This window comes from Eptatretus burgeri, chromosome 23 (genome assembly GCF_056783735.1).
Source record: "Eptatretus burgeri isolate ZD-2024b chromosome 23, Ebu_testis_v1, whole genome shotgun sequence".
Taxonomy (NCBI): domain Eukaryota; kingdom Metazoa; phylum Chordata; class Myxini; order Myxiniformes; family Myxinidae; genus Eptatretus; species Eptatretus burgeri.
In genome coordinates, this window is record NC_140983.1 from 613,263 (window position 1) to 640,003 (window position 26,741).

Here is a 26,741-nt window from a genome sequence, read left to right on the forward strand (position 1 = left end):
AACCTCCCTCCGGACACAGACACACGAACCTCCCTCCGGACACGGACACACGAACCTCCCTCCGGACGAGAGACCGTTGCGAACACGGTGAAGGTGAAACATCCGCTCCGAGGAAAGTTTTCCTTGCGAGTTCCGCAGATCGTGCGGAGTGTGCACCGAAACGGACAAAACACACACGAACACTCACCGGATGATTGTAGCCGAGACGAGCCGAAGTGAGCTCCGGGCAGCGAGCACGCCGGGACGACGAGCAGAGCGAACATCCCGAGAGAGAGAGGACGCGCCGGGTCCAGGTCCGTGAAGTCCGGAGGACCCGCGACTCCGCGCTCACACCGAGGGATGCTCCACCCACTCACCACGTCACGCACACCTCGCCCCCCAAACCCGAGTCCACACTCCCTGGACTCCCTTCTGTCGTCACGTTCTCCGTCGCAGGTGCGAGTCGCGACCGCCACGCGTTCACTGCCCACAAACGACGTTGTGCGATCTCAGATTGGTTGAACAGAGGTTGCTGGACGTGGACCTCCATTCATCCACAACAACAACACCCGCGCTTCGCTCTGCAGGTCACGTGTCCCAGAGAAAACCCATGATGGTGTTTGGCTGAACCTCTCGATTTTTACCCCGCGGCAGACAGTCGGTAAATGGTGACGGAAGGACGAGCGGTGCATCGGCGTCGCCCGGGCAACGGTGATGAGAAACCACCGCTGTGTCCAAGGACCTGCAGATGTCGAGGCGCCCGGAGGAGGGATGCACGCCCCGAACATCTGGCATGCACGGGGCCTGCACGGCGGTCCCCTTCGGCCATGTACGAATTATTAATTTCCTGTACAAAACCTCCTACAGGGTGGTCCGAAAGTCCCTTCACCCCTCCCCAGCAAAGCCTTCGTTCTTAAACTCTTAATACGCAGGTTTTATTGTGCAGCACTCACAACAATGAATCAGGTGTTGTACCTGCCTGCAGACAGTCCATCACATGACTGATTATATGATTACCCCGCACACGGCAAGCCAAAAGCAGGGTTAACCTTGCAATTGGTTCGCGTTTGTCCGTCCGTCCGTCCGTCCTGCGTACAAACGTCAGTTTATGATCGACGGACATCCCATCCATCCATCCATCCAGTGGGACCAAACTCTGTGCAGAGCGTTGCTGCTGCCTAAGCAGTCTCCTTGGCTGTTTGGCACAATCCTTGACGGGTCGGTACTCCGACGCAGGATACCCAGCATGCTGGCACTCATTTTGCCGACCTCAGACAGGATGACAGGCAGAGTCAACCCCACCTGGTGTTAATTCAACTGCTGAGTGAGATTTTAACTCAGGATCCTGAGATCCCAAGCTCACCATCCTAACCATTAAAAACCAACACCAGGCATCATCGACGAACAGGTTGTGACTTCAATCGAATGTTGCATTTTGAACACAAATGTGAAAACAAATTGTGCAGTAGTTCCACCAGACTTCGGCTCGAAATTTGACCCGATTGCACATACGCAGAGACAGGAGTGAGATGAATATTTTTTTTAACTCTGCCTGCTTGTCCGGCAGTTCAACAAATTTTAAATAATTCCAAACGAGAAACTTACTGTTTTTTTAACGATGTTATAAAGGACACAAACAACAAGCATGAATAACTGACGGAATGTGTTAAATAAGGTGGTGTGAAAGAATGTCAACGGCGGGAAACTTCTGGAATCTTTTTCTACAACCTTTCAAATCGTTATTTTAATTACTAGTACGTGCCCGTACGTGTGTGGCCAACGTGCAAAAAAAGCAAAAAAATAAAAATAAAAAAACTTTCAAACCGCTTGCCAGAAACAACAACCACACAGGCCGTTACTTCGCTCTCTGTGCGTGGCCGTACGTGCAAACCCCCCCCCCCCCAACCAGAAAAAAAACTTTCATACAACCATACAGGCCGTTCCTTCGCTCTTGTAAACGACGACTGAATTGGGGCATTGTGTTTATCAATAACTGCGCATAAGAAATCGAGAAATCATTAGAATACAGTAAGTCATCACTATATGGAAGTTGTGTGTGCCCGTACGGAATGTTCACATCATTCCACGAATTGTCGCTTGAATTGAAGTCACAACTGCTGTGATACTTACACACACAGAGTTAATTAAAATCCAAATTAAAATCAAGTTTACCTCCCTGTCTTTGCTTGCCATGACATTCGCTGCCATTGACCATTGACACTCCGACGCCACGGTAACTAAATGGCGCCCTTTCCCCATCGGCCACGCCTACGCAGCACCGTGTCTTGTCATTGGTTTGGTAAATAAATGGCCATAACTTGGGAACCGCTTGTCCGATTAATATCAAACCTTGAAAAGGCACATACTCAGGTCCCCAGCAATATATCTGGCAAGTTTCAATTCGATCGGACCAGTGGTTGTCGAGAAACAGCAGTAACATACACACTGGAATTATAGATAGATGTACTTGAAGTCTTGAACACTGCAGAACCCAAATCGCCCTTTAGCATTTTCAAAATCCGCCCGTTTAGTAGTACTTGGACGAAATATTACAGCATTTCCCATCAGTCACGACCAATCGAATTTGCTACTCGTCGACCCCCGCCGACGTCCTCGTTTCTCAAGATGGCTCGGGGTAATGTTTTCTATGAACTCTAGTTATTGTAAAGATCTGCACGATAAAACCTGTATATTGAAAGAGTTGAAAAAAGATTGCTTTACTGAGGACTGGGAGGCAAAGGGGTTGTGGGGGGTAAAGTGACTTGGCCCGGCAGTTGGCTTTGTCGACATACGGGACCATTTCCCACAGAAAGCGTCCCACATGGCTGGCTCAGCAGTTCACAGAATCTACATACAGGTAGGTCCATTTCCTCCAAAATCTCTCCTGCGGGTCTGGCCAGGTGGTTGAGTTTATCTCAGTACTGATGCTTTTCCCACCAAAAGCGTCTAACACGTCCAGTCGGGCACTTCACTTTCTCCATGTGCAGATCCACTTTCCCATAAAATAGCATCCTACAGGGCTGGTCCAGCATGGCCCGATGGTTATCTTTCTTTAAATATGGGTCCATTTCCCACCTCAAGCTTTCTACAGGTTCATCTCTGCAGTTCACGTTATCAACGTAAACGTCCATTGTGACCTCACCTGGACTCCAGTCAAGTAAGCTTATGCAATTGAACAGTATCTGTCGGTGATTGAATCAGTGAGTCAGTCAGTCCGTTAACACCAGTCGTTGTCGCTTGAAACAAGCACACAATTTTGATGAAACTTAGCCACAAGCTTTATATAGCTCATGTCGACAACGAAGCAACTACAATACAACGAAGGTGTATTGACCACATCAAATTCTGTGCTCATTAAGGAGGTTTAAAGTGGGGGGGGGTGTTGACTCTACCCTCCCAAAATAGGTATTTGCTCTCATATCTCCAAAAATACACACACTATTGGATGAAACTTGACCACAACCTTCATCACCAGTGTGTGTGTGTTTGTTTGTCACGCAACTCCTCGTACATTTCTGGGCCGATTACATCCAGACTTGATCTGTAGGATCAGAATGACCCCAATTCGTGCATAGGGGTGTTTTTATGTTTTCCGGTGGTCTTGGGGGAGAAGGGGGAGCGGGAGTGAGTGGAGCGGACACACATTCTCTATGTAAATGTGTATTGTATAGTGCCCCTCCAGGTGGGAGAGGGCATTACAAGTCCCCACCATTTACAGTGCAGTGCAGTCCGGTAATCCTTTCCCCAAGTGAGGTGTTTTGAATTACACGTTTGAATAAGGATAATAACACAACCCTCCTGGCCGCTCCCCGAGGGAGCGGGTGTTTCCAGTATCCTAAATAAATGAACAACAGATAAATGAGGACCCCTTTCATGAATACCTTGAAATGATACAGCACAAACTATGGGATGCCTTGAACTGGTGCAATGAGCAACATAGATGGAACAGCATTCATATATGTCATGGGGGTCCGGGTACCCAATGTAATTTACCAGATCAGAAAAGTGGTGGCAACATGAACCAGAGTCACTTCCAGAGAACAACAAGTGCAAACTGCTGAATGTCTTCAATATTTACACAGACAAGAAAAATTGGCCAAGAACACCAGATGTAATAATCGTGGACAAACAAAAGAAGAGCACAAAACGCATGGATATTTCATGGTCCAAGTACAGGAAATTCCAAGAAAGAGACAGAAAAGATGAATACATACCAGGACCTCAAGAAAGAACTTTAGGAAATATGGAAAACATCAATATTACAATTGATTCTGGTACTTGTATGAGCTGTAAAAGCACCGAGCAAAGAACATAGAAGAAGAACCTCCTGAAACTCAACGTCACAGATATAAACACAAGAGAATTAGACAAAACAGCAAATACATTTCGGGATCACCTTGGACACCCAGAAATCAGGGTGATTTCAAGTGGAGGAAAAACCAGGAATCTGGATAATTGTGAATTCCAAGAAAGTTATAGGATCTGAATGATTTTGAATCCAAGAAAGGTCCAGGATATGGACGATTCCAACTCCAGGAAAAGCTCAGGATCCGTATCATTGCAAGTTCCAGAAAAACCCAGGATCAACATAATTGCAAGTCCAAGGAAAACCCGAGACCTGGACCATTTTTAATCCAAGGAAAACCAAGTATCTGGGTCATTCTAAATCACAGGAAATCCCAGGATATAGAAAATTATTACAAGAAAAGTTCAGGACCTGGATCATTCCAAGTGTAAGGAAAACGTTCCTGCAGGATATCAAAGCAGTGAAACACCACGATCATAAAAGCAAACAAGTTTGCCCTCAAATGCGATGAACGATTCGAGTCTTTGCCCGACAATCTCCGAATATAAACCGTATTTAGAGTTTTGCAGGTTTTATCACCAGGATCATCCACAGACTTCAACAACCGTTACATTTTGCTCCAAACAAACACGTTGCTCCGATAATTATCACATATCGAAACGTTTCTCATGTGTGACTGCAAATCGATTTTGACTTTCTAATTTCACAATACACAAATTAATTATTCAGGTGGGCAAAGACGTTCCTAATAAACCTCGTTTTTCTGCATGACAATGGGCCATTTTGATCCCCGGTGATGTCCACATGAGAAATAATGTTCAATAAGTACACTTTTTCATACCAATCCGTGTACCGTTTCCCTCAACACATTTAACGGCATGAAAGATAACCCAAGTCTTGGTGTTGTTGCTCCAGTGACAGAGTGCTTGTGGGGGTCTCTCAAAGCACAATGGACGTGGACCTTCATGCTAAATGGAAAGGTATGTCCGGTGTCATCAACATTGTAGAACTTCCCCGAAGATGATCATCAAGGGAATGATTATTTTAAGAACAAGTAGAGATACATTCAAAGTACACCGCCTCCATGCCAAATAAATAACATATCCTCCAGCGCACGACATTGCTGGGGTGCCTTCAGCAACCGGTGATGCTGCCGCGCAGCACAGAGAGACAGAATTGGGAGGGAGCGGCATACGATTGAATGATTGATTGATTGATTAATTGCATAATTAAAGGAAATAAATAATAATCGGAAAATAATTAATTTCTGAATCAATTGGCTAATAGCATACCGAAACCACCACTGTTTCATCTGAATCGAACTTTTTTGAAAAATAATTAATTAATAGAAAAGTTAAATCATTAATAAATTCATTGATTCATCAATAAATGAAAAATACCGTTTATGGAAAAAAAAAATCAATCGGTCACTGTCATGTCCATCTATCAGCTTCCTAAATCAAAATGTGCCTGAGATATTGCCCAGATGAGAAAGGAAATAAAGAAGTAATAAATAAATCAATAACAATGAAGTGATTCATCAGGTAATCGATTGATCAAAAAATAAAAATACCATTTCTGCCAAAGCACTTGTGTGAATTCTGCCCAAATTTCAGCTCCCAAACTCAAAAGGATGGCTGAGATATTGTTCCGAATCTGGAAGCCTTTTGCACACAGACAGTCAGCGGTCCCCGTTGCTCAGTTGACTCGATAAGTATGTGTTTATAGTTAGGGTCCCGTCCCTATGTTTAATGGGTGATGAAGTGTATGTGCTGCGAGTTATTTTGTCGTTAGTTTTTTTTAAATCCAGCAACAACAACAATACCACCTGTTTCGTTCCGCCACCCAACCAAACCTTCGCGCACCGACTCCATTGCCCACGTGTTTTTGGCTCTAGGCGTGGGCGGAGCCTTCATCGCCTCAGATCGAGGCTCCGCTCCGAAGAAGGGCATGGAGCGGTTCCTCCAGCCAATGGGAAGCCAGAATACCAGTACTCGCTTCGGCAGTACATATGCAAAAATTGAAACAACTACAGAGCCTCTTCGGGGGGTGGGCCACCGAGACGCCCCGACACGCCAACCTCCAATGAGGAGGCGAGTTACCTCAGGACGGACCCTTCCCACCTCACGTGAGGAATGAATAATAGTGGGGGCGATCCGGCTGGCAGAAGGAAGAAGACTCGTCACCTTGTTTGCCCTCGCTTTGCCTGCTGGCATTCTCGTCTTGCCCGCAAGTGCTCGTCTCGTCTGGTCCGTTCTCGTGCTGGCTGGCGTCCGTTGCGTCATTCCCGGTCCCTGGTGCTTGGTGCAGCGACGAAGGTGTGGGTTCGAGTCCCCCCCGAACCAGCTCGTCTCGACCAGACCACACGAGGCGGAAAGGTGCCCAACCGAACTCTTACCCCCAGCTCGCCTTCCCTCTCGAGCTGAAGGGTCAAATAAAGGCCAACCGGCCCCATTTATTTTGGGTGTGTTTGTGGCGCCCGTCCTGTAAGTAGAGACTGTTAAGTGCCTGTGTTCATTGCAAATTGCATTTCTTTTATTCGGATAACTCTGCTCTGTCTCCCTCCCTATTGTGAATAAATATCTGTTAAATGTTCCAGTTCGTTGCCTGTGGTTTCTACCATTGACCCAGCACGGTGCGGGCTTGAGAAATAGTGAGGCCGCTTGGGTCGTAAGTTATTATTGGTACCGGCGCGGCTCTGGTAACTCCAGCTCGGTTACGCCGGACCCGAGTCGGGACATGCGACTCGGTTCGGACAGAATCGGCCGAGGGTGTGGCTTCCCCGGTAGTTAGACGGCGTGAGTACTTAGGTAAATTGGAATAGACAAGTGGACCCTACCTCACGCCGTGGAAATATTGGCGACCACGGTCCTTTAAGTGACCCGTTGACTCCGGAGTTTTCCGGGGTGACGACCTTTTAATTTCGGGTGTTCGGTGGGAGACGGCCCTATTGCTCCGTCGTTCTACGATCTAGCGGTCGTTCCTCGCCACCGAACCCGGCACCACAACAATATCACCCAGACAAACAAGAAAGAAACAAACAAGAAGGCATCAGGCGGTAGCCTGACAGGTATGGTGAAAATCATGCAAATGACGTCTTGGTCACCTTGACCTTTGACATATCTAGTCAAAAAACATTGACAGCCTCACTTTTATTCTTCAGAATCCTCCAGTAAAGTTTGACGAATATATCTGAAAGCGAGTCATCCAATTCGGGGTATATACTGAGCCGAGCCCAGCCGAGCCATAACAAACGAGACAGACTGACATGAGGAAAATTGTAAATTTTCGTCATAACAAGAAAAACAAACGGAGTAAAAACTGAGTACCCCCTTTGGGCACGCATCATTGCCAGAAACCGAAGACCTTCACGCCCGGTGATGACTTCGTGCAGCGCATGGAGATGGAATAGGGAGGGGCGGAGGACAATAATCGTTTTTCGGAAGATTATACTGAGGTCAGTTGAGCACATACAGATGGAAATGTTTACAGAACAGAGTGGATCTTCGAGGGATGCGAGCACAAACTGCAATTTTATTTTTTTAAACCACTTGCTAATTATGATGGGAACAGTGCGGACGCGAGGCCTGGTGTTGGCTTAACTGTGAAGGTGGGTGGCTTAAGATCTGAGGGTCTTGAGTTTCAGCTTTTTAATTGTATTAAATATCAGACTTTTTCCTCCTTTGTTTACAAATCGTAACCCACAACTTCCAAGTGAAAAACAAATTCCACAAATTTCAGAAAAGTAATTAAAAACACAAAAACTAGAATACCTTGGTGGCATCAGTGTCCACCCCCCTATATACTGTAGGATAATACTTGGTGGAAGCACCTTTGACAGCAAGTATAACTGTGAGTTTGTTTAGATAGTTCTCTACCAATTTTGCACACCTTGATTGGGCAATATTTGCCCATTCTTCTGCAAAAAAACTCTTCAAGATCAGTCAAGTTGGATAGGGAGTGTTGATGGACAGCAATCTTCAAGTCATGCCACAGATTTTCGATTTGATTTAGGTCGGGGGCTCTGACTCGGCCACTCATTGACATTTACCATTTTTGTGCTCAGGCGCAAAATACATCATTTGAGATGTATTTGATCTGAACTGTATTCAAAAACACCTGTGATGTGAGAACTTCAACAGATGGAGATTTATTTGTTGTGAAACAAAGTTCTTTTCCTTGAATGCTGCAAGGATGGGCTGCAAGCACGGAACGCGATGAAACCATGTGGCGGAGCACAATCGAAATGAAACCATGTAACAATGTGTATTATAACAATATGAAACGCAATATAGTCAAAAAATATTTTGAAAGGTGAAAAGATGGGAGTTCAGCAGCAGGTTGTGTCTCGTGTTGGAAAACAAGGCGAAACGCACGCGCAGGCAGTTCAAAAGATGAAATATGAACTTACAAAAAAAATCTAAAACACGAGTTCCTTAGTTATTTACAGTTGAGCATAATATAAATGGTGAAATAACACTTTCAATTAAACATTTTTTAAACTGGAGATGAAGAACAACCAAACAACAATTTTTAAAAAAAAAATTGTTATTGAGACAGACCAGAGCTGCTGATTCATTAACAGAACTGAATTTGATTGGTGATTACACGAGCAATTTCAGTTTGAACGAGGAGACGCACAATTGCAAGGAATACAATGTCTCATTTATCCTGGCATGCACCATTGTGGCATGAATATACCCTGGCCTGGCACGTGGAAGCAAGGACGGCACCTCGCAGGGTGGTATGCAACAGGTATTGCAACAGAGAAACGGCGACGAGGGTACCCTTGATTGGAGGCACTGGAATAGGTGGGGATGGCCTGGTAAGCGGGAGCTGAGGCTGAGGTCATGTTCTGTTGGTTATTTTTTCCTGGAGGGAGGAGGGTGCAGGGATATCATTGCGTTCGGTCAGCACAACATGAACAGAAATTGTCACAAACTGATGCCAGTCAAGGAATTCAAGGCTTTTGATACACGAGGTTTATCAACTGACCTGCAATGTCCAAAGAGGATACCTGCCTGGTTCAAAGAAACCAGAATACCCCAACACACCTTATAAATGGACATACATACTATATACACACAGATCAATATATACCCCGGTTTATGACACCCCTTTTTACGTCGTTTCGCAAACACAGGAGGTCAGGTCAGGTATGGGAGCATGCGCTTGAGCATGCGCGTCGCTGCATCCGCTTTCTGCCGGTACTCCTGGGGCCAATGTCTGGCCATCCCCCAGGCAGATGCCTGGCCCATTCCTCATCTCCTTGAGATGCCGATCAACCTGCCACGAGGCACGTGGTCGGCTCATTTGCCTCTTCCACATGTCCACACAGCCGCAGCTGACGCTCACGGACTGTGCAGGTAACAAATCTCATTTGAGTCTCTCTCAACAACCGCTCGTTGGAAACAAAGTCCGACCAGCAATAGCCAAGGATTCTCCGAAGAGACCTGGTACCAAAGGAATTAAATCTCCGTCTCAGATCCCTGGTCAGAGTCCAAGTCTCACATCCATAGAGCAAGACTGGAAGCACCAATGACCTGAAGACTCGGACTTTCGTCCTCCCTCACAGGTACCGAAAGGAGGACTTTCGTTCTCCTGCATAGGGACTCCTGTCAAGAACCCACCACCCTCCGCTCTCACTGCAGTACACCTAGGGACGGGCTTGGAGGAACGCAATTCCCCTTTAAGCAGGACGAGAATCACTTGACCACGGGTGACGCTCCACCCCCTCATTTTGGGATAAAATGGTCCAAAAACAAAAAATTTGATGATCATCGTCACGTGATTTGGCAGCCATATTGTTTAAAAAAAAATCCTCAAAAATCTTCTCTGTCATGGCTGAACAGATTGAGGGAAAACTTTACACGTATGGCCACCTATCTCTGAGGAACAAAAGGTTTACGCATATTAAGTCATAAGTCACATGGTTTGGCAGCCATATTGGATTCACCTGAAAACCTATAAAAGATCCTCTTCTCCAGAACGGCTGCACAGATCGAGGGGAGACCACACAAATGTTCCCCAAGTCTTGGGTGAACAAGTTTGTTCAGGAATAATTGATAGGTCACATGGTTTGGCAGCCATATTGGATTTAAAAAAAATAAATAAAGTTTTCTCTGCAACCGCTTAATCAATCGACCTGAAACTTCACATTGATGATCTGGTAGTGGTGGGGAATGCATGTTTTAAATTTAAACTTGATCGGCAGCTGATGGTCTGGCAGCCAGAATTATTAAATATTTTTGATCTGTGTTATTTTTTTATTTTATGTTTGTAATTTTTTTTTGAATAAGGCTCACTTGGCTGTGCTTGGGTGGAGGAGTAGCAGCTGAAACGTGAATCACATCCATGTTCCTCCTGATGACTTAATATGTGCTTGTTTCTTGTTTGAGTTCCTTCTGATTACCACAATGCAGAACTGCACCGATTTGGTCTTCCATTTGATTTGAATTTCATTTATTTTAATCCTATTCTAAATTCAATTGAATAATAATAATAATAATAATAATAATAATAATAATAATAAAAAGAACGTCATGGGTCAGGATCATGTGTCCGATCAAAGTGGGCTTGCGTCAAAGCAAGATGTCTTGGTTCCCGCTCATCACGACCAGCAGTGATAAAGTGGCAGTTCTAATTAGTCTCTGATTAATTACGTAACACACCAGTACACAAACATCACACAAAACAAGTCCTGGAGAGGGTCTGCAATCTCTGATTGCTCTTTTTCTTGTCTGTTTTGCTCCTGTCCAGTATTCTAGGTAAATAAAGCTTCAGAACGCTTTGGTGTTATTTCTGCATTGATGAAATATGTTCTTGTAAGAATACCAATTGTACTCCCACAGAGTCTGAATGAGAACCTGTCTCATTTATAATTAATCAGCAATAATGACTCAAAATAAAACCTTGTTGCTTCCCCCTCTCCCCCCTCTCTATTCGTGTTTGTTGATTCACTTGCTTTTTGTGTCTAACTGTAGCCCCCATGACCAGTATGTTGCCTTTTTCTTCTGTCACCTTACTCTTCCAGGGGTCGATCCCAGGCAAAAATGCTACAGTTAGAATTGTAGTATATGAGAGTCATACTCTCATCTACTATAGTTGGTGGCAGGTCATACTGCAGTCGTCTGCAGATAATTACAACAAAAAGGAATTTTTTGTCTGGGATGTTTTCAACAGCAAAGGAAAACTCAATTTCCTTTTTTTTTTTTTTTTACAAATGGCAAACATTTGAATGAATATTTTACTTGATATAACCAAGTTTGTTTAAAACATTTTGTGCGGCAAGTTCTTTTGCTCCATCAAGCACTGAGCAAACCTCACCTGGAGCGAAGATTCCTCCAGGGACGCCATTCATGTATACCTGCGAAAAGCAAAACCAGTGAGGGGTCCGTTGTTGAAAAGGAGCTCAATCACCGCACAAAGTGGTAAATCTCTGAGTAACAAGTATAATGCAATGTTGAGCAGAAATAAATGGCAGCCTCACCGTGTATCCGTAGAGCTGCTGTCCGGTAGAACCTGGTGAGCTAAAAGGTGAGTATGAGGGAGGAGGGAAACCACGACGAGCACACCACAGCTCCAAGCGCACTATGGCCGTACGTGCGCCTGCCAAGTCGATTTCTTGATGTGACAAAGCCGTCTCTTCGGCATTCGGGTTACGCCAGAATGCTTCACCCAAATCCGCACCCACGCGCCGTGTAGCTCCAGGAGCACCGCTAACACTGTCCAGTCTTGTTTGTGACTGGTTCATTAAAGGACGAGGCATCACGTGGTCCACCATTGTGGAATGTGTTTGAGGCTCCCCAGGTTCCCTGTGTGCGTCACGATTGTTCATAACTCCACCACCAGCAGCTGCATGTTGGGAGAATGCAGGTCTGGCCAAACTCACCTCCACCTGGAATTCCACACCACAATATAACCAAATCAAATGAGCTCAACGTTACTGGAGTGGCCATATTCAGTCAGAATTGTCTGACAGCATCCAGGAACAACTCGGCTTTGTGGATTCAGAATGGGCCACTCAACTATTTCCACAAACCACGACACTGATCGTCACTTCCACAGCAATCCAGAGCTCACTTCCGGGAATCAAATCCACAGCAAGTGAGGGCAATGCAACAAGGCTTTATTCACTCCACCACCAAAACCACTCATTTGCAATCGTATCTGTAATAATGTTTCTTCTCTTACAGGAGCTCCCATCAAAGAATGGTTATTTACTTATGTTCATTGTTGGAGAGTACTGTTGGACCCCGGTACATACACCTTCAAAAACAAACAATCAGGAAATGAACTTCATGGACAAGCACCTGTGCATATCATGACAGTTGTCTTGTTCCAGGGAACGAACGGCCTACCTGTACTCCGTCTAGCCATGCACCATGGAGTGAGTTTTGTGCCCGCAGAGCATCCTCTCGTCGTTTGAAGTCCACGACTGCAAGGTTGCCGATCTTTGTGATCTTGCCGATTGCCCCGGCATGTGTGCGATCACCTCCTGCCCCATTGCGAAGAGCTCTCTCGAACGCCGAGCGAAGCGCTTGCTCCGACGTTGCAGGTGACAAGTTCTTCACATTTAAGGTTCGCACATCAGAAACCACTGGGTTCACCTCCCTCTCTGGGATGGCCCAGTCGACCTGTATTGGGCGCCCCCAGAGATGAAAGGATCCTTTTTGGGGAAGCAGAAAAGTCGGGTGTCACTTAAAGCAGTGAAACAATTATAGCTAATAAATAATATAACTGACTGTCAAGTATTATAAAATCCACATAGAGCACCTGTCTGGGCTAAGAAATTTTTCTCCATGTTGTATCTTAAAAAAAGAAGAAGTCAAAACCACATAAAACTCAACACTTTTTAAACCCCATGTGATGGAGACAGCACTTTCAAAAGAACTTCCACACACCAGACTGTAACTTTGTGCGTGCAATTAGTGCTGATCGGTGGGAATCGTACTGCACCAAAGCAAAGCCACGGTTGCAATTCGCAGGTATCATCCCCACGCCTGGACAAACAATCGCATCTTTTACGCCACTTGTCACCTTCTTCAACTCCTCTAGGATTTCCTCTTGACTTTTATCCTGCATGGAGAGGCGAAAATGATTTTGGAGAGTGAAACGTACAACAATCCATCAAACAAATGGTTCAGTGATTTTGTGGGTCAACGAACCCGGGGTAGTCCTCCGATGAGAAGCCGGCAGTTGTCAATGCTGACACAAACAACGAGTGGGCGGCCCGGTCTCAGTTCATAGTGGTTGAGCAGATCAATGGCAGCCTTGGAATCCTGTGAAATTGGACATGCCACAAGGATAAAAGTTGGTTGTTGATAAATCTTTGATAAGATAAAGATAAAAAATGACAGACAATTGCATCAACAGTGACAAAAAAACAATATTGATAACAATCAATAAATTCCGCAATACGATAAGAAGGCTTTAATAGGACACATTGAAAGGACTGTGAAGGGTAGACAACCTGCTCAATTACCTGCTCAATCAGTATATATATATATATATATATATATATATATATATATATATATATATATATATATATATATATATATATATATATATACTGTAAAGAGTCGAGGCTCGTGAAATGAGCGAGAACAGAGAACGGATCAGGATGCAACAGAACAAATGAACAGCAGAAGAAGAGGGGAAAACACACAACGGCAGGGTTGAGGGAGAAAATGGAGAGACACTTCGAAGATGAGGGATGTGAGGAAGAATTAGGACGAGGTGAGGACATGGGGTGGACAAGATGAATACTGAAGCAAACTATCAGGAAGGAAAACAGGAAAGTTCGAAAGAGGTGGGCTTGGGAGAGTTAACGGGGTAGAAAAGATCATCTTTTTGGATGGGGGATCATCTGAGGTTTTGGTGAACAGCTGTATTGAAAACCTGGAGAAACAAATGATATTGAAGAGAATGTGGAAGTTTATTCCACAGTCAGGAGAAAAGAGGAACGAATGAGTGGAGGTCAGCAGTGATTCTGGATTTTGGGAGTTTCACCAGGAGGTACTGTAGGTAGACCTTGTGCATCCTGCAGAAACCTGGGGGGAGGAGGAGGAGGGACAAAGTGGAGAAAGAGCAGAGGATGAAAGACCAGAAAGGAGGTGGTAGAAGACAGAGAGACCACCCACCTGTCTCTGATTTGAAAGTGAAAGGCCCATCGACTCAGCTTCATCACAGAAGGTTCCAATGATCTTGGAGGCCTCCATTTCCACGGCATCAAGCTCAGCAACGTGTGAGGCAGGAGCGCCAGCCAAAAGAGAGCAGTAATCCTTCAAAAGGCCTTGTACCAGTCGGTGGATAAAAATTCAGGTGTACCAAGGAAGGACTTTGCATGACGGAGGATGCTCAGTCAGCGACTGGCTTCGGAGGCTAATTTAGGAGTGTGGTTTGCCCAAGAAAGATCATAGTGAGACCCAAAAGTTTGAGTGACTGAACTTCCTCAATAAAATTGTGAAAAAAAGTGGACGGGAGGGTTTGCCAGATGGTCTTTTCGGAGAGAGGCAGTGAGTGTGTGGGAATTCTCAGGATTGATAGACATATTCCAAGTGTTCCTATTCTGTCATGGTTTGCAGAGAAGGAAACAGCTGCTGCTATCAGGAGCATAGAGTCATCAGGAAAAAGAGAAGGAGGAATTTTTTTTGGAGAGTCTGAGAGATCGTTGATGAAGAATAGGAATAGGACAGGGCCCAGAACACCGCATTGTAGACCTCCAGCCTTGACAGGAGGATCCAGTTGAGAGCCACACGTTGGCTCCCTGAATGGAGGAAGTCAGGAAACCATGTGTGGAGTTGGCCTTGCATCGCATCGGCTGAGAGTTTGGGAGAGCAGGGCAGGGTGCCAGACTGTATCGAATGCTTGAGATATGTCTATCTCAGTCTGACAGTCCTGGTCTCGGTCTGACATTGAGGGACTCCATCCATTGTTGGGAGAGCAGAAGCAGCATGCCCAAGGCAGAGCGACCTGGTCTGATGGTCAGAAATCTGATGTCTAATGCGATTCTGGATTCCATGACCTTGTTGATGATTGTAAGTAAGCTGTTGGTCTGCAGTTCAGGGGATTGTTGTTTGTACTTTGTTCATGCAATTCTGTGATGTTGGCCGACTTCCAAGCAGATGGAAGATGACCTTGGTCAAATGATTCGGTGAACAGAGCAGAAAAAAGATGTGCAAGAGCATTTGCCTCTCGTATTTTGCTTGACTTGATGAACCTGCTTTACTCGAGGGTGTATTAGTTGCAGACATGAGATGAACAAAGTCCTCTGCATAAACCTTGTTGAAGTGGAACTGCTTTGGAAACCATAACTTTCAGGAACTGGCATATTTGGCTGAGCTTTATAAATACACACATATAATGTCACTCCAAATTTTGAGCTGCACCGAGCCGATTTCACCCTTTGATTTGTTTTCACCCTTTTTGATGGACGGGACAAAGCACGGAAGGAGTGGGGAGGGTGCAAGACCAGAAAGGAGGTGGTGAAAACCGCGATTGAAACAGCTACTTCATGTCATGGCTCATCACGGTCGCCTGTCCAACTCACAATCCTGTGAGATATGAGCAAAACATATGTGACCATAAGCATGTTAATTGTGCCAATAAAAGACCCAAAACCAATTAACTTCTTTCTGGTGCATATATATATATATATATATATATATATATATATATATATATATATATATATATATATATATATATATATTTCTACACATTGTTTAAGGTAAATAATGACCTTGGATAAAGACCTATATAATGACGTGGGTTTCCCTGCTTAAGAGAATTCCACGTCGTTATTTGGGAGGAGTGTAAGGCAACAGACCGCTGCCAACATCACTGCGGCCAACCTTCACAAGACCCATGACGCCTATCGGCATCATTTCAACTGTCGCTTTAGTTGTTTTACACTGAAGGGAAAACTTATAGGGAGGTCATGGCAATTGTGAATATGACAGCTTCAAATATATTGTTACGGTTCTGCGAAGCCGGCACTCCCTCCGAGGCAATGACATGCAACATATAGCCATCCCGAGACAGTTATTTCATTAGTATTTGTTTTGGATAGCCCTTCCCTTATGTCTAGTGGGTTTATGGGTCATATGCGTTGCGTGGGCCTTCAGGTGTGTCTTTATCCCCATCTTTTACCTCGTGCATACACGCAAACAGCTTATCAGCATATGCCACCAAAACGTCCTTCAAACTTCTTGCCATTCTCCAATGCCACATCACCTCAGACCTTAGCCATACTTGAACCCCAAAACTATGACCAGGAGTTCACATAACTGGTACTCAGATACTCCTGTACTGTGATTTAAAAATTTAAGTGCACAAAATGAAGTTTATCAATGATAACATTGTAATTTGTAAGTGAAATAAAAGCAACCCGATCATTGAGTGGATCACTGGCACATTTATTCGGGCCAAGCTGATAAAACATTTGCACGCACAAATGGTCTTACACGTAAGAGCCGTCTTCTGACATGTTCTGTCTCTTGTTTTCCCTCTCGTCTGCTGTGGACGCATCAGAGCGATCGGCGAGGGCAAGTCCCGAACAATCGTTCTTTTCAGAGCGATCTCACAGAAATGCACTCCTTTACATTTTAATTTTCTGCACCTCACCGCAACCCTCATCATACCGCCTCCGACCATGCACCATTAGACACCCTCGGTTTTCTTCCCTCCTTAGAAACTGGGTTGCGTTGGTCCGTCGACCACACCTGGCAGCAAAGAGGTTGCTAACCACCTAAAACTTTCTCTTTCTTGCTCTTTAATTTTCCACAGTGTAGGTTTCTGATGGCGCCTGTCTTGTATCGTGGAAGTTAAGTTTGTAAGTTCGTTATATCGGTATAGTTCTGCCTTGTCTATCTTGTTATTTTGTAAATATTTGCATTTATTTTGCTTCACTTGTCGTAATAAATTTGCTTGTATAAATGTTCCCAGCTGGGAGTGTCGTTTCCCTATTGGTCGAGCATGGTCCACATATATCGTTAGCTGGGAAGTTTTACCCCACTAATTTGCTCTTGTTAGCCGGAGCATACTCGGCAGCTCTGTTCGGCTGCACCTGATACAGTAAGTTAACTCAGGTACGCATCGAGGGCACGAGATCCCCCTTGAGTCTGCCAATCCACTGGAAACGGTAACATGCGAAGTAGTGCGAACCCTGCCAGGATTGGTGATACCAATCGGCGTTTGTCGTTGATTAGCAACCAGCCAGCGCATGAGTTATCCGTGCTCGATGGCCTCAGGACCGGGCGTTTGCGAGGGACCTTGGAGCTTCCCCTCGTGGTGAGCCTCGAACCCTGGATCTGTAACAATAGATTTGGCTTCGCATTACGGTAAGCATCAACACGGTGGCCATATGATTTTTCAGCAGGTTGAAATTGGGAGTGGAGTCAGGCAAGCTGTCTCACCAATGGGTGGAATGGAATGCTTCACACAGACGGACAAACGAGTCGACGAAAAAAGTACATCATTATTTTGATGGACAAATCAACAAAGCATCTGAGATTTGAACCGCGTATCACAGCATAATGAGCTTTGTGGTCAGACAGGCAAGCCAAAACAGGTCGGACTGACTTGAACAAGTCTTGGTTGCTTGCCAGCACTTGCTTGATAAAAAAATGTGTCGAAAAACAAAAGCTGGGTTTCCACAAACAGGCTTTTGGACTCAGAATAGGAATTCCGAAATGCCATTTGTAAATTCAACTTTAAAATGAGTCAACATATTAAATGTGGGATGTAAATGTCCCTGGTCTTTGAAAATAGTTTTCATCAACAGAGTTTTTCACTGCATTTCTCACCATGTACCAACCTTCCGATTTGTGTACGTCACAAAAGCGAAGCCACGGTTCTCCCCACTGAACTGCATCATGAGTCGAAGCTCGTATATCTGACCGATACTTCCAAATACCGGCACAAGTTCATCCTCATATGCATCACGAGGGATCTTTGCGACGAAGACCTCACAGCCTCGTGGAGGTGGAGGGCCAATCCAGTCTAACGAAATAAAGGCTTGGTCATTAAAAAAACAAAACATTCAAAATAACATTTCTGTTGTACCAATACACACACAATTAAACGTCAGCCATTCTTATGAACGACTCAAGGTCTTGAGAAGAACGAGTGACAGTTTTAGATTCAGCTTCGACGTGCAGATACAGCAACCTCTCAATTTACACAAAAGTTGTGTTCTTGGAGATAGTCGTGTAATTGAAAAAAGTGTGAATTAAAACAAATTTCCCCATCTATACTGATAAATGTGTGTGTGTGTGTGTGTGTGTGTGTGTGTGTGTGTGTGTGTGTGTGTGTGTGTGTGTGTGTGTGTGTGTGTGTGTGTGTGTGTGTGTGTGTATGTGTGTGTGTGTGTTCAAAAAGCATCATGTATTCTCTCTGCTAACTCCCCTACCCCCACCTCTCGTTCTCTCTTTGTCCCATCCCTGCTCTTCCCCCTCCCAATACAGTGCAGCACCCTCCTCCCACACCTCTCTCAGTCTCCCCACCCCTCTCTCTCTCTCTCTGGACATATCCGGATGGTGGTTATGTCTGGACGGTGGTTTTGTCTGAATGGGAGTTTGTCTCCAGACATGTCTGGGCGGTGTTTATGTCCAGACGGGAGTTTGTCTCCAGATGTGTTCAAGCGGTATTTATCTCCAGACAGCTTGACTCTGGATGCACACGGGCGGTGTTTATGTCCGAATGTGTGAGGGCGGTGTTTACATCCAGAAAGGAGTTTGTCTCCGGAGGCGTCCGGGTGGTGTTTGTCTCTCGACGGGAGTTTGTCTCTGGACATGTCCAAGCGGTGTTTGTCTCCAGACAGCTTGGCTCCGGAAGCGTCTGGGCGGTGTTTGTCTCCAAACGTGCATGGGCGTGGTTTTTGTGCGGACAGGAGTTTGTCTCTGGACGTGTCCCGGCGGTGTTTGTCTCCAGATGGTTTGCCTCCAGACGTGTCCGGGCAGTGTTTGTCTCCAGGCTGTGTTTGTCTCCGGACATGTTCGGGCGGTGTTTTTCCAGACATGTCCAGGTGGTGTTTGTCTCCAGGCTGTGATTATCTCCAGACGTGTCCTGGCAGTGTTTGTCTCCAGGCTGTGTTTATCTCCCGACATGTCCGGGCGGTGTTTTTCTCCAGACATGTCCAGGCAGTGTTTGTCTCCAGGCTGTGTTTATCTCCAGACGTGTCCTGGCAGTGTTTCTATCCAGGCTGTGTTTATCTCTGGACATGTCTGGGTGGTATTTTTCTCCAGACGTGTCCTGGCAGTGTTTGTCTCCAGGCTGTGTTTATCTCCAGACGTGTCCGGGCAGTGTTTCTATCCAGGCTGTGTTTATCTCTGGACATGTCTGGGTGGTGTTTTTCTCCAGACGTGTTTGGGCAGTGTGTCTCCAGGCTGTGTTTATCTCCGGCCATGTCCGGGCGGTGTTTTTCTCTCTGCGGTATTTTCGTGTGACCGTTACAAAATGGATTTTTGTGATTGGCTGTGATTTTGCTTCCAGCCCCACCTCCTGTTTATTTGTGTGTTGTCCCATCCTCCAAACCTCCATCTACATCTCTCTCAGACAACATGGACTAACTTTTAACCACTCATCCCAACTCTCGCTTTCTCATATGTAGTGATACAAATTGTCATCATAATTGGTGTTGAAACCTCTCTTACCAGCCATGGAACTTCAGCAAAGGGAAACAACTCCATGAGACGACTCGATCTGTGAGCATTCCAACCCTGATTTCTACCAATGGCAAATCCTCGCCTTTCGACTTGGTGATCATCAACTTTCCTTTAAATGTCTCCTGGTCTTCATGTGCTCCAATTTGTTCATCTGATCATCTGCTTGTGAGAGTAAACCTCTCTCTGGCTATTCTCAGAGATCCACCTTCATGCCGGCGAGTCTGGCAGTTCACTCAGGGAAACTGGCAGGGACTGCAAGCACCACAGTTCAGGAAGGACATAGATGCCAGAGAGGGTTCAGCGCAGGGCTACTAGATTGATTCCGGGCCGAGCTAGACTCAGCTATGAGGAGCAGCTGAAGAAGACAGGGCTTTATTCACGAGAAAGGAGGCAGTAACGAGGAGATATCATAGAGATGTTGAAGATAATGAAGGGTAAAGATAAAATAAGTGAAGATGAATTATTCAACAGAGTAGACAGTGATGGAACCAAGGGCCATCGCCTATTGGTGATAGAACCATGCTGTTGGCGTTTCCCCTATCTCTTTCTGCTGTTCCTTTTGTTCTGTTGCGTCCTTTGTGGGAGGATGGATGGAAAGGATGTAGGTAACAGAGAAAGGGAAGAGGTGGGAGGAGGGAGGGAAAAGAGTGGAGGAAGGCGAAGGGGTAGGATGGGAGTCAAGAGGGAGGAGCTGGGGTGGGAGGAGGGAGGACGATGAGTTGGAAGAGGGACACGGCATTGCCCAGCGTTGGGCAATGCCAGGGTATCTTTGCGAGTGTATTGCAATAAAAATCTTGCACAGTATAGAGAGGAGAACGCTGTTTGGAACCGAACCCTGTTATTCCCATTCTTTTCGATCCAATCGACATTGCATCTCAGTTCATCAAGCAGTCTGGCAGAATCTATCTGCATAAAAGAGCAGTTTTCTCCGATGATCACAATTGGTTCAAGACTGATGGAATGTAATGAACAGCTTGAAGGACAATTTTCATGTTTTCTTCCCAATAACTTAGTCATTGTGATGAATGGGTGATAACGAATAAATTCCAACTGAATGAATAGATATGCACACCAGGTGGGGGCCCAAACCGCCGCTGTCCATTTTCCTGGATTATGTTGTATCCAGTTTTCTCCATGAGATCCAGCAAAGCATATGTGTTGATTTGATCCAAAGTCATTTTTGGAGGTCTCATCGGGTGAGGAGACCAAGCCATACCTATAAAAAAAAAAACCAAACGAAACCAAAAATATGTTTCTTGCATTTACTTTGAATTTTAGGAATTCACATCGAGGTATTTACAAATCATGCATCTAATACTAAAACCAGCTTTTAGCTCAAGCAGAACGGATCACAAAAACATAGGGGCAATACCCTCTGGGTGCTCACCTGGTGGCGGCTCGATAAGATAACCAGGGAACCACTGGTAGGCATGGATGACCCACAAAATATATAACAGAGAAGAAAGTAAATACAGATAGATTTTTTTTAATGCCATGAACACACCTTGGTACATCACAGGTGATCAAGGTTGTGGTCAAGTTTCATCGAAACTGTAGTGTGTGGTTTCAGAGAAGAAAGCAAATACCTCCTTTGGGGGGAAATCCTGGAATGGACCCCCTCAGACCTGGAATTTTTTAATGGCATTAACAATCTTTGGTACATCATGGATGATGAAGGTTGTGGTCAAGTTTCATCAAATCTGTGTGCGTACTTTTGGAGAAGAAAGCAAATACATATTTTGGGGGGCACCCCCCTTACCCATTGAGCTTGATTTTTTTTTCATGGCATGAACAAACTTTGCTACACCAAGGGTCATGCAGGTTGGAGTGAAGTTTCATCGGAATTGTGTGTCATTTCTGGGAAGAAAATAAATATCTCTTTGGGGGGGGGCAACCTCCCCCCCCCACGTAAATCCCCTCCATAGACCCCCTCAGATTTTTAATGCCATAAACAAACTTTGGTATATCACAGGTGATCAAGGTGGTGGCTCAGTTTCTCATCTGAATTGCAGATGTCGTTTCTGAGAAGAAAGCAAATTATACATATTTGGGGGAAAACCCCGTAGACCCCCTTAGGGCCTGAATTTTTTTAATGCCAATGGCAAACGATGGTACGTACATGGTGATGAACGTTGTGGTGAAGTTTCATCGAAATATCGTGTGTGTGGTTTCAGAGAAGAAGTCCTCAGTGTGGACGGACGGACGGACGGACGACGCGCCATCCCATAAGCTGATGAATGACGAACCTCCTGGAACTCCCTCTGTGTCCCTTTTCCCATTGAAACAATGCTCCGGCATTCGTGGATTCGACATTCGGGGAATTTTTAGGAACGTACCCCCCCTAATCCCCCCGACCCCCACACCCATTCCCAACCGTGAATGTCGGGACTTTCCTGTAATTAACATGAACCGATGAACGAGTGATGCATTGTGGGTCCATGCGGTTGGCTTGTGTGGACTGGCACCACCATCTTATAATTAAACCGACAACGACAGTAATTCATGAAGAGGATTCAACCGACAACCGAGGAGACCGACGTAACGACTACCTGGTACCTCAGGTACCTCAAAACCGTATCTCAGGAAATGGCACCTCAGGTACCTCAGGAAATGGTACCTCAGGTACATCAAAACCGTACCTCAGGAAATGGTACCTCAGGTACCTCAAAACCGTACCTCAGGAAATGGTACCTCAGGTACCTCAGGTTATGGCACCTCAGGAAATGGTACCTCAGGTACCTCAAAACCGTATCTCAGGAAATGGCACCTCAGGTACCTCAGGAAATGGTACCTCAGGTCCCTCAAAACCGTACCTCAGGAAATGGTACCTCAGGTACCTCAAAACCGTATCTCAGGAAATGGCACCTCAGGTACCTCAGGAAATGGTACCTCAGGTACATCAAAACCGTACCTCAGGAAATGGCACCTCAGGAAATGGTACCTCAGGTACATCAAAACCGTACCTCAGGAAATGGTACCTCAGGTCCCTCAAAACCGTACCTCAGGAAATGGTACCTCAGGTACCTCAAAACTGTACCTCAGGTTATGGTACCTCAGGAAATGGTACCTCAGGTCCCTCAAAACCGTCCCTCAGGAAATGGCACCTCAGGAAATGGTACCTCAGGTACCTCAAAACCGTATCTCAGGAAATGGCACCTCAGGTACCTCAGGTACATCAAAACCGTACCTCAGGAAATCGTATCTCAGGAAATGGTACCTCAGGTACATCAAAACCGTACCTCAGGAAATCGTATCTCAGGAAATGGTACCTCAGGTACCTCAAAACCGTACCTCAGGAAATGGTAACTCAGGAAATGGTACCTCAGGTACCTCAAAACCGTACCTCAGGAAATGGTACCTCAAAACCGTACCTCAGGAAATGGTATCTCAGGTACCTCAAAACCGTACCTCAGGAAATGGTACCTCAGGTACCTCAAAACCGCACCTCAGGAAATGGTAACTCAGGAAATGGTACCTCAGGTACCTCAAAACCGTACCTCAGGAAATGGTACCTCAGGTACCTCAAAACCGTACCTCAGGAAATGGTATCTCAGGTACCTCAAAACCACACCTCAGGAAATGGTATCTCAGGTACCTCAAAACCGTACCTCAGGAAATGGTATCTCAGGTACCTCAAAACCGTACCTCAGGAAATGGTAACTCAGCAAATGGTACCTCAGGTACCTCAAAACCGTACCTCAGGAAATGGCATCTCAGGTACCTCAAAACCGTACCTCAGGAAATGGTACCTCAGGTACCTCAAAACCGTATCTCAGGAAATGGCACCTCAGGTACCTCAGGTACATCAAAACCGTACCTCAGGAAATCGTATCTCAGGAAATGGTACCTCAGGTACATCAAAACCGTACCTCAGGAAATCGTATCTCAGGAAATGGTACCTCAGGTACCTCAAAACCGTACCTCAGGAAATGGTACCTCAAAACCGTACCTCAGGAAATGGTATCTCAGGTACCTCAAAACCGTACCTCAGGAAATGGTACCTCAGGTACCTCAAAACCGCACCTCAGGAAATGGTAACTCAGGAAATGGTACCTCAGGTACCTCAAAACCGTACCTCAGGAAATGGTACCTCAGGTACCTCAAAACCGTACCTCAGGAAATGGTATCTCAGGTACCTCAAAACCACACCTCAGGAAATGGTATCTCAGGTACCTCAAAACCGTACCTCAGGAAATGGTATCTCAGGTACCTCAAACCGTAATTCTCAGGAAATGGTACCTCAGTGTACCCCGCAAAACCGCACCTCAGGAAATGGTAACTCAGGAAATGGTACCTCAGGTAAATTTCAAAACCGTACCTCAGGAAATGGTACCTCAGGTACCTCAAAACCGTACCTCAGGAAATGGTATCTCAGGTACCTCAAAACCACACCTCAGGAAATGGTATCTCAGGTACCTCAAAACCGTACCTCAGGAAATGGTATCTCAGGTACCTCAAAACCGTACCTCAGGAAATGGTACCTCAGGTACCTCAAAACCGCACCTCAGGAAATGGTAACTCAGGAAATGGTACCTCAGGTACCTCAAAACCGTACCTCAGGAAATGGTACCTCAGGTACCTCAAAACCGTACCTCAGGAAATGGTATCTCAGGTACCTCAAAACCACACCTCAGGAAATGGTATCTCAGGTACCTCAAAACCGTACCTCAGGAAATGGTATCTCAGGTACCTCAAAACCGTACCTCAGGAAATGGTAACTCAGCAAATGGTACCTCAGGTACCTCAAAACCGTACCTCAGGAAATGGCATCTCAGGTACCTCAAAACCGTACCTCAGGAAATGGTACCTCAGGTACCTCAAAACCGTACCTCAGGAAATGGTAACTCAGGAAATGGTACCTCAGGTACCTCAAAACCGTACCTCAGGAAATGGTACCTCAGGTACCTCAAAACCGTACCTCAGGAAATGGTAACTCAGGTACCTCAGAAAATGTGACGAACAGTCAACAAATACAATGTATTATTATCAATGCCGACGACACAGCACTGGACCGTCGAGTAACAAGCAGAACCCCCGATAAATGTCTGAAGTAAATTAAGTTCGGTAACGAGGGACAAAATGGAAATGTCACAAGATTCACCATCCAGTGAACTCTCCTCTTCTTCAGCGTCACCGGTCAAGTTCATTTGGAAAGTGAGCACGTGGGTACCAACGGTTGGTGGTGGTATCATCTACCCGAGTCCCTGTGAGGAATGTAATCAGAAGAAAGGGAACACAACGTGTTGAGAAACTCGGCGCTGACGGTTGAAATTGCCGCCCAAAAAAAATCTATTTCGCGCTTCTTTTCTTTTCCGAATCTCTTCGAGAGCATTCCGAACCGAAATATTAATTTGATCGTCACACGAAATTATCATCACACGAAATTGAGACGACAAATGATGACAGGAATAACCAGTCTGAGGAGATTCTTTCCGAGATTAAAAAAAAATACGATCTCTGCAGAAACGCGCCGACAATGGCGTCTCAATTCGGAGCACAACGACGTTTCCCTCAATGTTCGTTTCTTCACGATTTTCCGCTCGTCTGTGGAAAAGAGCATTTAAAAATCCGAAAAATATAATTTTAAAATCTTCGTGCACGTAAACCCGGGATATTTTTTTTTTTTGGCGACGCACAGCAGTTTGTTACTTATACACCGCCTAAATTAAGATACGCGTCAGAAGATCGTGTTGCACGCTTGGAACAAGGTTGCCCTTCGGGCAGGGACTCAGCTGGTGCGGCCGCGTGAGGAATGGTGCTGGTCATTTTTTGGGGTCACGTGACTCGTTACCTTCCCCATCACCGAAGGTGGAAGGAGGTTTTGATTTCACCCCTTTCTGTCTGTGAACTGGATATCTCACAATGTTATGAACGGATTCGCATGAAATTTGGTGTGCAGGTTCGGTGTGCGACAAGGACGAACTGGTTCGATTTTGGTTAAGATCCGAATCCGGTTCCGCGTACGAGAATTATTTAATTTTAACACGGTTCTTCACCATTGAGAGATCGGGACAAACAAATCAGGACGAGAGATTTCCCCTTGTTCCGCATGTTGTAGTTGTTGAGGACACAGGGGGCACGGCTGAGCGTTGTGGCTGTGTTTAATACATGTGGACAAGGCTGCCATTGCTGACGTGGTGTTTACAGTAATGGACACTGTGTCTGTGATATGATCATGATGATAATCGTGTGTGATATCGCTTTCCTAGGGACGTGTGTCACGTGACGATCGCTGTCATGACCGGTGGTGCTTGTACATGTCAGGGATCGATTTGTTGCCATGGTTCAGGCATCGTTCCTCCATGTTAAGGTAAATAACACATCTTGGTTGATGCACGTGTGTTTGTGTGTGTAGTACAGTAACCGTGACACGACATGCATGTATTGTGGAAAAACACGTGTCATTAGGGGTTTCGATGATTCGTGTATGCCATGACGTCATGTAACAGGGGTCGTTACATTGTGACGTCACAATGCAGCACTGGCTATTCCATGCACTTCATTTAATGGATGTTTCTGTTTTCTGTTATGTGATGGTTTACAGGTCGATGCGCCATCCGGGTGACATCACTGTCCTCTGTACATGGTTAACCTGCTGTTCACACTGTATTGACGAGGTAAACGTGCGGTTCTACCTGGTGTTGGCTTCATGGTTAGGGTAGTGGGCTTGGTATCTGAAGGTCCTGAGTTCAAATCCTGCTCGACCGTTGAATTAATACGAGGTGGGTTTGACGCAGCCCGTCATCCTCCCGAGGTTGGTAACATGAGTACCAGCTTGCTGGGAT

General features: G+C 45.5%; 1 protein-coding gene and 1 pseudogene across 5 annotated transcripts in view; one reads left to right on the forward strand and one right to left on the reverse strand.

Annotated features, from left to right (window-relative positions):
• Positions 1-26,741, forward strand: part of LOC147007907 (tubulin alpha chain-like) — a 188,392-nt pseudogene that overhangs the window by 120,148 nt on the left and 41,503 nt on the right. The gene's annotated exons all lie outside the window — the stretch shown is intronic.
• LOC147007913 (putative RNA-binding protein 46) lies at positions 7,805-25,448 on the reverse strand. 4 transcript variants are annotated; one of them, XM_085866002.1, is made up of 9 exons: positions 22,076-22,297; positions 21,029-21,172; positions 18,108-18,292; positions 13,453-13,566; positions 13,189-13,363; positions 12,646-12,953; positions 11,775-12,182; positions 11,612-11,651; positions 7,819-9,157 (listed from the first exon to the last, which is right to left on the reverse strand). In XM_085866002.1, exons 1-9 carry the CDS (start codon positions 22,233-22,235, stop codon positions 8,952-8,954), a joined length of 1,740 nt encoding a protein of 579 aa, XP_085722128.1. In that variant the 5' UTR covers positions 22,236-22,297; the 3' UTR covers positions 7,819-8,951. The 4 variants fall into 4 exon arrangements, with proteins under 4 accessions (XP_085722130.1, XP_085722128.1, XP_085722131.1 ...); XM_085866003.1 differs by lacking the exon at positions 22,076-22,297 and adding an exon at positions 25,058-25,447 and having other exon boundaries at positions 8,436-9,157; XM_085866004.1 differs by lacking the exon at positions 21,029-21,172 and having other exon boundaries at positions 7,805-9,157; positions 22,076-22,299.

Excerpts from the sequence above, each read along its gene's own strand:
- LOC147007913 (XM_085866002.1), bottom strand. The coding sequence starts at position 22,235 with ATGGGAAAAGGGACACAGAGGGAGTTCCAGGAGGTTCGTCATTCATCA. Across the intron at positions 21,173-22,075 it reads ACCACAACGTTCATCACCAT|GTATGGCTTGGTCTCCTCAC; the intron begins GTACGTACCATC and ends TTTTTTTTATAG. Across the intron at positions 18,293-21,028 it reads GCGGTTTGGGCCCCCACCTG|ACTGGATTGGCCCTCCACCT; the intron begins GTGTGCATATCT and ends TTATTTCGTTAG.